The 12193-nt window shown below is 47.4% G+C and overlaps 1 protein-coding gene across 2 annotated transcripts in view; it reads right to left on the reverse strand.

Moving 5' to 3' along the window:
• The window catches only part of ash2 (Set1/Ash2 histone methyltransferase complex subunit ash2), a 111140-nt gene that overhangs the window by 69658 nt on the left and 29289 nt on the right, over positions 1-12193 (reverse strand). For both annotated transcript variants that reach the window (XR_014708800.1, XM_084609199.1), the window contains exon 8: positions 1220-1307. Coding sequence is in view for 1 of the 2 variants with exons in the window: in XM_084609199.1 (XP_084465325.1) it covers positions 1220-1307 (88 nt within the window). In the remaining variant the exon portion in view is untranslated. The remainder of the gene's footprint in view (positions 1-1219; positions 1308-12193) is intronic.

Below are 12193 nucleotides of genomic sequence, written 5' to 3' on the forward strand. Positions count from 1 at the left end.
TAGAGCATCCGCCTCACATTCGGGAAGTACCGGATTCGATCCCTGGTGCCGTCGGTTACCCACCAGTTTTTCAATGGGTACAAGATTTCCCCCGGCCTGATGCTCGGCTCTTCTGGGGTGAAATTCTAGGGAAAAGGGGCCACATAATGGGCTTTTGCCGCGCAGGGCGAACTTATTGTTGTCCGATGGCGGAACGGATCACTGCCACATCGGCGCAACTATTTGGGCCGCGACCCGCAACCATATGACAGCCACAAGCTACCTTCGTCCGCTCCGGCAGCTGCCTGACGCCTAGCCGTCCGAATCTGACCAGTCACTACGCTACGGCTGTATAAAACGATAGTATTGCCACAAGCTACCTTCGTCCGCTCCGGCAGCTGCCTGACGCCTAGCCGTCCGAATCTCACCAGTCACTACGCTACGGCTGTATAAAACGATAGTATTGCGCGCGAAGCGGCGAAGTTGCACCACAGAATCGGTGAGCCAGCGAACGCTGCCACCCACTTCTCTACAGTAAGCTTCTGTTTCTAAAATTTGTCGACAGGTAACGCAATGTGGAAAAATAAAATTAAATTTTGAAACACACAAAGGCAGTTTCCACTAAGCAGAAAACATTTCTTTGAAGCTCATGTTCCCTGCAGCCTAGAACATTTAAATACCATGTATTATAGGCAGCTCATGCGAACACATTTTGTAGATTCCAAATTTTTCTTACCTCCTTCACTTGTGTATGACTAGCGCAACAGCAAGAACGTATCTAAATTCCAATAAATTTTGTTTTCACAAAATGTTTCACGTCATGACTAGATACCTGTTTTCAATATTATAATATCTGCAAAGTACATTCATTTAGCTTTCAACTGATATATGACATGACATTATGAATATCATACTAGTCATTTGAAGAATCTTAATAAAACCTTCAAAAACTGGCCAGTTTTCCCCTGGTAAGAAAAGTTAACTGCCGCCCCAGAGACAAGACGCAGCTTCCATTCTGTTTCACTCAATACACTTCAAATTATGCTATGCTGCGAATGCTTGACCGAATTGATGACTGAAATCTGTACCACACAGAAACAATAAATAAGTTAATTCAGAAACATTGTCAGCCTCTTTACCAACAATAATTGTTAGTACTATTTTAAAGTGTCATAAAAAACTGTGGAAATGCCAGAACCGTTTCCTACACTCATCTAGCAGAGTAAGACAGTAAGTGTACCTTTTATTTTTTTTCCCCGAGGTTGCTGTTTGATTTTCTCCCTGAAGTTTCCGCTTGGTGCCCCTACTTTTTCCAGGAGCGGTTGTGCCTGAAAGAAGCAAAAGCCAAGGGCAGTGAGTGGAGGGTCGGTTTGCCCCCCAAAAAACTGCACTCAACCCTTTTGAGGTAGCCAAAAGAACAGATCACCAGTCCACTAAGTGGATACAAAGTGAAGAGTCAGCTTCAACGAATGACAGATACCTCAACTGCAAAGAGAATGGAAGCCACCATCGGTGCGAATTCATGGCCAAACTTATTATTACAAGCACTTGTGCATATGCTACCTATATGCAGAAAAAAGAAAAAAAAAATCATGTAAAACCATTAACGCAAATGCACAGGCACGAAAACACTGAATATAATTACAACTCCTTGCGTGCTTCTGAATGTAAAAAATTGGCACTAATTATCTAGCCGATGGGCAATTCCTTTTCGAAATTCATGTCTCGATGCTCAGCCTGATTTCCAGCCGTACAGTCAAACTCCGCTGCAACAAAATTCATGGGACACGCAAAACATTTCACTGCAGCCAACTTGGTTGTAGCGAAATAGGAGCAAGACACTGCCAGATTGGACTGGCTAATTCACCGGTTATTTCCCGCCACCTGCGACCACTCATCTCACACTTTCGAAATCCCTTTAGAGCGCTTCAGGAATCTCGGAAAGTGCACATATTCACACAGTAGACACAACTGCTACTCACAGCGCTATCAAAATGCACTTTTTTTTTTCCACAGGCATTTTAAAGGCACTCTGCTTTCATTGCTTTCATACTGCAAGAGCCTTGGCTTCAAGAAATTTCGGTGTGGACAAGGCAGGCATGTGTGCTCACGTCACCATGCGTTAAATAGCGGCAAGATGCACGGCAAAATCGATGCTTTGGACAACGCGTTAGAAAAGCAGTTGCTCGGATTCTTCGAAGACGTGTCGCAATGCGTGATACATAATGCCGATGTTTCATTCTGTTGAGAATGCGCTACAACCACCATCACTATGGCATTTATGCAGCAGCGCCTGTATTAGGTGACATACTACAGGGGATCTAAAAAGAAACATTAACAAAATGCTCACCGGTGGTGGAAACCAAACCAACTTCCCCCCATACAAGCGGTGCAATGAAATGTCCTCCCACCGGAATGTCGGATAATGACAGGTTGTTGTGCACCCCTTGCTTGGTATTGCCGAACGTGCTCCACTACATGTCGAAGCCGCAGCAAAAATGCTTTAGAACTAGCCACCGCTTATTCTACAATGTCTGATGTTAATGATTTCCTGTCATCATTGACACAATAACTTCACATTACAATAAATGCACAACTGATTTCCATCGTGCCTTTATCAGTGAAGCAAGTGGAAAAGCCACAAGCTGCCTCATACCAATGGGCGCGGTTCACAACAGCGCAGTTCGAGCTGCTGGGCCGACGGCAGAACCGTCGCAGGCAGCTGTCCACCGGACCGCATAATTATGCACGCATGCCTGCTCATTAAATCTGACTGTGCAGAGAGTGTTAGCAGCATTACTGAATTTAAAACTGCCCTTGGCAACCGCTCTTGGTGAAACCAGTCCAGATATTGACATATCTGAATGCACAAAAGGAAAGAGGTCGACTGCTTCCCCATAAAAGTGCCATTCAAGCAGAACCCCGCAACGAAAAAGGTTTTTTTTTTTTTTACATGAAGGGAATGGGGGGGGGGGGGGGGGAGGGGAAGATATTTGCACTGCCTTGTATATGGCTTGCTGACGCTGATGGGGAATAGAAAATATCTCATCACCGAAATTTCATTGCAGTGCCATTTGTTGCACCGTCATTTAACACTGGTGCGTTTAGAACAATAAGCGACAATAGCGGACGCCTGCTGTTTTACTGCACATTGGAGCCTCCTAATGACAAAGTTGAGGAGGCCTCGCAATCTCTACGTTACAGTAGCCAGGGTGACCTTGGCCAGAGCTGTCATGTGCGAACAAGCTTGCATGCCACTGTGGCCAGCACATGATATGCTGCCAGTGTGCATTGTAGGAGGCAACACAAGTACTAAACTAAGTAGAACCCCTTTATAGTAGTCACTGGGACCAGAAAAAATATTTACTATATTAGGGTCTTTACTATATCTGAGGTCGGTGATGACAGGGTCCTGAAGATGCTGTCTGGTAGTTAAATAGGCACTTACTGAATATGTCTTGTTGCTTAATGATGAAAAAGAAAACTGAAATACCTTCCATCTCGCTTTTGTCATCTCTTTGTGCAATTTTTTCATTATAACATTTTTTAACATCTTGTGGAAGTACCTCTTAAGCATGAGGACAACGTACGAATGCAATCAAGTTCGATTCCATGTGAAAACCAAAGCCTCACATGAACATGGTCTCCCTTTTTGCTGTTTCTGTCGTTTAGAAGGCAATAAGTGATAAATGCGTGTGGCACTCAAGTGCTGTAAGACCGCACTCGCTGCACCTCCACTTTCTGCCTCCGCTGCCTTATGCTTTGTGCTGCACAGTGCAGCGAATTTTCACCCATTTCTTCCCCTTCCCTATTTCTTGCTGCACTTTTCCTCTCCTTTACTTTCTGAATGGACAATGCCGCCTCCTTGCTATGTTTGTAGACAGCTTTACTTTTTTTTTTCCTACGCGCTGCGCGCTTTCAGTCACGGCTCTATGACCTCTGCAAGGCAGACTTCTCCCAAGTGCTGCTAAGCCTAGTGGTAAAGCCACCTAAACGAACGCCCGGCGTTATTTTTTTGCTTTCAAATACAAAAACCTTTGCCTCACGATTCTAGGTATAGTGCGCGAGTGGCAATATCATATTGCCACGTGCCTAGCGCCGCGTGACAGCCGTTTTTGGGGCCGACGACGACGAAGCGGTGGTTGGCACGAGCGGCGCGCTGGTGCTGGACTCTGTGACTCTGTGTTCGGAACGACAAGCCGACCTTATTTCTCGGGTCCTCGGCTACGTGTACTTTCACGGCTTCCTCTGACTTCAGTCGTGACAATATCATGGGAATCATCGCCACGGCCAGGAGCACTTTACCAAAAACGTCTTTGCAATAAAGAGGGAAAAGTGTACTGTTGTCTATGGAAGATGAACTAGGACTTCAATTTGACTTTACTACATCCGTGTTTTTACTATATCCGAGTTTGCTATAGCGAGGTTCCACTGTACACCTACCAAAACCGAATATAGGTACACAAACCTACGTCAGAAATTCAAACTGCTCCCATTTTTTTCACACTCCCCACGTAGGATCCAGTGCCTAGAAGATCAGGCTTGGAGGAACAGTAACGTCGCAGAGAACAGGAAAATGACTGTTCAGGGCATTCAGCCTTCTGTTCTAGAGGCTGAAGCCGATACAGGGTCAGTGGTGCAAGTAAGAGGCCACAGCGGCTTTTGAAGCAGAAGAAAATAAAATTTGTAGCAGAAACCTCAACTTTTGTAGCGGGAAAAATTTCATTTTGCAGAAGACAAGAAGATTTTTTTTTTAAGCTAAATTTTGCCCTAGGAACGCTGAAAAAAGGGGACTGTAGTAAAATTTCGGCTAGTGGACCTAGCAGTTCAGAAAAATAATCAACTGTATCTCCCCCAGAAAAATAAACAGATTTATGTAATGGAACTGCACAAAATGCAAGGATCCCAACCTTGACACTGGTACCCTCAGGCAGTGTTTGCTGCCTGATGCAGAGGCTGCACGGTGGTGGCTCTTGATACAGTAGAATCTCGATGATACGAATTCCAAGGGAGCACGCAAAATATTCATATCATCCCGAATTCGTATGATCCAAAACAAGTCAACTTCCACATGGGAATGAATTGAAAATGAAACAAACTTTATTATGGCGAACTACTTGCGGCCGAAAAAGTCCGTAATGCTTGTCTGCACTTTTTTGCTGTTGATGCTGCGGACAAGCTCCACCTGAAAGGCATAAAACCGTGCTGCGGTTTCGTCGCTCATGCTGCCGGCACTTACGATGCGGCGCAGAACGTCCAAAGCGTGAAGAGTATCTGCCGTTGACGGCGGCTGATCACACTCGTCGTCAGCGTCACCATCGCTGTCAGGCTCATTTTCGCAATCATTCGCTTCATTGACCAAGTCTTCAATAGATCTCAGCCCACAGGTTGCGACGTTGTTGTCCGCGGTAACTAAGTCCCGAGTCGAAGCTTCAGTTTCCAGATCGTCCCAGCCATCAATTGTGAGGTCTTCATCTGGCTCTTGACAATCTCCTGCCGAAGCCGCATCAAGTCCAATGGCAAATCCGCACTTTCTAAAACAGTTCGAGACAGTGTCTGAAGTTACACTATCCCACGACATGGCTCGAAAGTGCAAAGTATCTAAGAGACTGATCCGCAAGTTTGCTTCTTTACGGTTAATTTTCGCCAGCAGACGCCTCACTAGAAGTCCTTTGAAATGACGTTTCACATTTCTATTTATCCCAGCGTCCAGTGGCTGAAGATGGCTGGTAGTGTTCGCCGGCAGGAACCTGACTTTCACGTTATTGAATGTCATTTCCTTTGGGTGGGCAGAGCACTGGTCCACGAAAAGCAAAATTTTCCGGTTTCTTGACACCATTTTCTAATCAAGGCTTGTCAAGAACTCGCGGAAAAAATCTCCAGTCATTCACGCCTTTCGGTTACCTTTGTAAAAGACAGGCAAACGCTCCGCCGATCGGAAACACCTCAGTTTCTTCGACTTACCGATGACGGTAAGCTGGAGTTTCTCGGATCCATCCGAGTTGCAGCAAAAAGAGTACTGTTACTCTCTCCTTGCTTTTCTGGCCGCCCTGGCATGCCTAGCCTTTTACGCACAAACTTCTTTCCGGTTGAAGGTTGAAAAAGAGTCCCGCCTCGTTGGGATTAAATAAGTCGCGTGGCGCGTACTCCGAAATCAGCGCCGGCAGCGTTTTCAGCCACTCTTCTACAGCTGACTGGTCCACTTTCTTGCCTTCACCTGAGAAGACCCGGCAGAAAAGTCCGTGCCACTCCTTAAACCGGTGCAGCCATCCCCCAGACACTTGGAAATTTTCAATTCCAAGCGAAAGCGCGACGGTGTCGGCTTTTTCACATAGCACATTGCCGTCCACGTTGACGCCGGCCACTGTCACTTCGCGGAACCAAGCCAGCAGAACCTCTTCCAGCTTGACATGGGTCGCTGTTTTAGACTGCTTCACGGTCGCACCGAAGTGCTGCACATTCTTCAAGATGACATCTCGCTCCCCAACAATGGTGCAGAGCGTCGACGGTGCCAACCCTAGCTCTTTTGACAAGTCGACACGCTTCTTCTTAAAGTTTTCGTCAAACCTCTTCAGCACTTCAAGCTTTTCCTTAAAAGAAAGTGCTTTACGCTTCTGCGACAATTCGGTAGCAGCGAACGCTTGCGTCTTTCTAACGTTTGGGCAGTTCACGTCACAGCGAACGACAGAAAGAAGCGGCGAACGAAGAACTACATACTGCAGCGGCAGCTAGCGTCACCGGCCTCCTGGGAACAGCCGGCGAGACAACTTTGCGATAGACCAATGAGCTGCCAACGAATGAGTGACGTACACGACTGGGCACATGCCTCGCCTTGGCAGTCCTTGTCTAGTGCTCGTCGGTTTGCAACGAAAGGGAGGTGGGGGCAGGGTGGCTAGTGGGGTGAGGGGGGTTGGAGAGGAGAGGCAGCAGCCACGGTGAGTACCCTCTCTCCCTGTGAGCTCTTGTGCTGAGCTGCTCAGTGGCTTTGTGCAACTTTGTACAACGTTTGTTCGTATCATTCGCAGCAAGGGGGGGGGGGGGGGGGGTTGGGGGGGAAGGGGGTGGAGAGGAGTTAGCGGCAGCTGCGTCGGTTATGTTACCCTCTTGAGGCCAGCCGCGCCGGCCCGCTCGCATACGCGACTGGTTTGCACGTTCGTATCAACCACGGTGGGTACAGAAACTCTTCGTATCACCCCGAATCTTAACGTATTCTATACAATGTAGTCCGTTCAAAGCATTCTTAAAATTCGTATCATCCCGAAATTCGTACCAGCCGTAATCGTATCATCGAGATTCTACTGTAGCAATTATTTCTCTGCTAGTTTACATTGACTAGAAATTAGTAATTTTTGAATGCCTAGAAGGCTCACGAGCCACACCTTCACTAATCAAACTATGTGAATAGTTTCCACAATGAAACTGTGACGCCAACTGAATCAAATGACAAATATTATTTCAAAACCTATTCGAAAATTAGAAAATTTGCCCACCCCAACTGTAAAGTGTTTGATTTCAAGGTCTGACTGTAAAACCATTTTAATGATGCTAAAATGCACCCAATCAGATGCACTACTTTCAGTGCATGAAGCAAGACAACTACAGTTCAAGTGCACCAATGGGTGAAAGCCAAGAGCGGATTTCAAACTGGCAAAACATGCGACACACTGAACGTTTCACAGCAGAATGTCAGCCATAAGAGGCACTGCACGGGAGGAGTACCAATTAATTCAATCAGATTGGGGTTCTTCACAGAGTGCCAACATTGCACAACACGATGTTCTTGCATTCTGCTCTTCCTCAAACACGGCCAGCCCTGCTGGGTTTTTGATCTCTTGATCTCTGAAGCCAACAGCTGAACCACCAGAGTCGCTGAGCTACAGTGGCAGATTGATTTCAAACCAATGACTTGGTTCCACACATTTAGTGTTGATCAATTATTCTTTCTCCTGCATTAAAATAAGTCCTGAAGTCAGGACAGGTGCCCACACTTCCTCATGACGACAAATTCCGTCAAGAGATCAGGCTCACCAGCAGCTGAATAAAAATGCACTAAGAAAAAAAAATTTATGTGTAAACCATTAGCTCCTGTTCAAATGAACCACTCCTCTCTTTACCCAGGTACATTATAAGCATGCTGAATGTGGCACCTAATGTCTGAGGAATGAAACAAAAGCTGCCAGGGTGAAAGCAATGTTTCAACTTGCAGACCTGATCTGCATGTGCAAAGACAACTGTCAACAGAGACTTCACAAGAGCACAATTTGCATAGATGAGTTGCCAGCCTGAGTGGAAGTTGACGGTAACCACTGCTTTCCATTCAACAATGGCTTGTTTCATGCAAATTTTAAATGTTTCTTCTCACGAAAGATTTGTACAATTCGAAAACATTTTGCGTGCCAGCACCAGCTCACAAAGTGTAACTCACCAAATACAGTAAAGCCCCAAACTGCTAATGCTAACAAGCCCAACAATACCTGCACTGCACATCTCAAGATGCAAACACGCACTGCTTTCAGCAGGGTGATGAGCCATACGTTTTAGTCTTTTACGAGACGTAATGACCAGGTAGTGCCGGTTAATCAACAGTGATAAAATGTCACACTACAAAAGTGTGCACAGTGAATCTCTCCCTATCCCACCTTACTGTACTGCCTGATGGTTCTGTAGGACCTTGCATTAAAACATAAATAAATGAGCTATGGCAACCCATACAAACCACCATGGCCCTAGTACTCCCATACCATGACAAGCTGCTACCACAAGACTTGCTTGTTCCTTCTAACCATTTCCTCCTCTGTACCATGGTGTAATATACTTACTGCACGTAGGTAGTGCTCGCACTCTAGTACAGGGTTCTGGGTTCTCGCACTCAAACTGGGTTCTGGGAGCTGCTTTCGTGGTTTTTCTCAAGCACCCACACAGGTCTAGCTTCACTCCCTGACTGCAATTCCAGTCTTTGAAAGTGGCTCCTTTCATTGGTTGGAAAGTTCCACTGCAGTCAAACATGGATATATCGAACTCGAGGGGGATCGCGAAATAGTTCGATATATCAATAATTCGATATAAAGAAATCAGCTTCAGACGCCGCTTGCAATCGTTAAAAATGATACCATATTTGTCACCCAATCAACCCACTCGCATAATGAACCCACCCTCCACTTTTGCCCGCATGAAGTTGAAAAAAAAAAAAAAAAAAAAAGCGTTATTCAGTGGCGCGTCCCTCCATTTCGGTCGTCGCACCCACAGCTCATTTACAGTACAACCTCGTTAATTCGAAGTCATTGGGACTGCGAGAAATCTTCAAATTAAGCGGGTTTTCGAATTAACCGAACACACCAAGAAATAAGACTTAGGCAAAAAAATTCGTTGCAGGAACGTGTTACCTTTATTCGGCATATTTTGAATTACAGTGAAAGCTCGTTAATTCACAACTCGTTAATTCGAAATTTTGGATAATTCGAAATAGTCATCGTGGTCCGGTCCGCAGCGCATAGAAGTCTATGTGCGTAACAGCTCGTTAATTAACTCAAAAATTGGCGCCGTCACCCATAATTCGAACTGCGCGCCGCCAAGCGGCGCTGTTAAAAACCATCGTTGGAAGCTTTCACGGCAGAACGATAGATGGCACAACCATCGAGGCGCCGCTAGGGTGCTGGAACAAGTACTAAACAGTCTTTCCTGCCGCGACTCCTTCGAGGAACGACGTTTTAGTGTTATCGACCACGGTTTCGTGTTGCATTTCGTGAGCCCTCGTTTTGCACGCCGCTTGTTGTGAGCTTGTGTACGCGAGATGTGTTCGCGTGGGAAATACAGTAATCCCTCGTTATAACGAAATCAGCGGGACAGCGAAAAAATTCGTTATAAGCGGTATTTCGTTATAAGCGACCACTTGATAAAGTCTTGACCAGTCGGGCTTTAATTGCACCAAAACTGCAAGCAAGTCCAAATAAATATTTTCAGTCAATCAAAACTTTATTCATGTGCAAAAAAAGCAGTGAGCTTTGGTTGCTTGAAGTTCTTACCGGGCGCAAGCAACCCCTGCTCTAATTTGAACAAGCTCTGCACGAGGCCGTGGTCGCCGGCCATACATTCAACCTTATTTCGTAGCAGGCGTAGGTACTCCCGTGTCTGCACCATAGTTGGCACTTCACGTGGCTCTTCGTCTGCTGGCTCTTCGTCCTCGTCGGGGCCACCAACAGCGTCAATTATTTCCGCGTCCGTCGCTGGAGCGACCACGGGAGCAGCCGCGTCAGCCAACGCGAATGTGTCGAAGTCACCGTCTACCTCTTCGCCAGAAATTTTGTGTACAGCCTCGTACAAATCGCTGCAAGTTTGGTCATCGTCAGGCTGGTCATCGTCAGGGTCGGTGACGGCGGCACGGGAAAAGCCGGCGTGCGCAAAGCAGTTGGCGATCTTCGAAGGTGCAAGTTCTTTCCATGAAAAGTTTAGCAAATGGATCGCACCAAGTAAATCAATGCTGTAACTCTTGCTGGCATCATACGCTGTGAGCATGCGCTGCAAAAGAGCCTTGCGGTACAGCTTCCGGGTGGTCTCAATGATGCCCTGATCCATCGGTTGCAATACCGCGGTAGTGTTGGCAGGCGAAAATTCCAAAGTGATCGCCTTGAGGTGGTCGATCTTCCCATGGCTCGGACAATTGTCAATGATGAAGAGCACTTGCCGATTCTTTGCGCCGAACCGTCTATCCATTAGGCGCACGTAGTCTTCAAAAATTGCAGCAGTCATCCAAGCTCGCTTATTGCTTCTGTAGACGCATTCATTTGGAACAGTTGCATTTCGGAAGCACCGCGGTTTCTCCGCCTTTCCCAGTATCAACAAGGAAAGCTTGTCCTCGCCTGTTGCATTAGCACCAAAAAGCACTGTGACACGCTCCTTGCTCTGTTTTCCTCCGGATGAGGATACGCCAGGGGTCGTGAACGTGCGATTCGGTAGCATTTTGTAGAAAAATGCTGCCTCATCAAGGTTGTAGATGTCTTTGTCTTCATATTTTTCAAGTAGAGCTTGGAGCCGATGTTGACGCCATACGTCTACAGTGTCACGGCTCACGGCTGCACTTTCGCCAACGATCGTCTTTTGCAGTAAGTGCAGGTCCATTTACAGGGAGATTTGCGCTCCTGGCGTTCTTCAGCCACTGTAGAAGTGCACCCTCCACTTCCGGATATTTTGAATCACGATTCCTCTTTCTCTTTGACGAGAAGCTCTTTTCAAAGCCATCCAGCACAGCGTCCTTATTTTTCAACACAGTTGATAAAGTTGGCAGTATGCCAAATTCCTTCGCGATGTTAGTTTTCTGCCGGCGGCCTTTTTCCACTTCTTTTATCAGCAGAACTTTCTGCTCCAAAGTCAGACATTTTCGCCTGGAGACTGACGGAGCCATTTGTCACTGTAGACCACAAGAACACACGCGAGGCAAGACTAACGTAGCATTCCGAATAACACGCAACCACGTGGCCTGCAGCACGGATCCAAATGCATGCGCCGTCGGCGCGAAAACGGCGGGCGAAGACGGCAGAAGCTTCAAAATGTGGTCATGCCTTCAGGTCATCTCGCTGTCCTCGTCGGAGCACGCTGGGGATGACGGTTGCAATGGCGGGCTTCGCGTGTGCAGACGGAAGAAAGGGGACCGGAGTTCCGAGAAGTATGAAGCACGGAAGGCCTCGCGAGGTCAGGAGGAGGCAGGAACAGCGACAGCACTCAAAACTGGCAGCAGGCAGTTCACAGTCGACGTGCATGCGCACTTCGCAGATGCCTATCTCGGTGAGGGAAGGCGAAGCCACTTCGGGAGGTGGGGGGGAGGTGCGCGGGAGAGGGTGCCTTGATGCGCGTAAAGCCCGATGCGCGCGGTCTCCCGCCTCCCCATGCGCGCGCGCGCATCGAGGCACCCTAGCGCGGGACGCTGGGTAGCGCATGGGTAGCGCGGTAGCGCCGTTTATTCCGCTGACGCTGCCTCGCCGCCGATGTTTTCGGAAAGCTGTCCGTCAATTTAGGCGAGTCCACTTTGGGAGCTGGGCAGAGGTGCGCACGACGCTGGGTAGCGCGGTAGCGCCGCAAATGCCGCTGCCTCGCTGGCCTCGCGGCCTGCGACGCTCGAATTCGTGTGTTTTCGCAAAGCTATCCGTCGGTTTCCACCGTCAAAAGAGCAACAAAGCTAACGACGGACTTTTTTCTTTCTTTTGTGCTAGCGCCAGAAGAG

Source organism: Amblyomma maculatum, chromosome 7 (assembly GCF_055883805.1).
Source record: "Amblyomma maculatum isolate TAMU_Amacu chromosome 7, ASM5588380v1, whole genome shotgun sequence".
In the NCBI taxonomy this organism is placed as follows: Eukaryota; Metazoa; Arthropoda; class Arachnida; order Ixodida; family Ixodidae; genus Amblyomma; species Amblyomma maculatum.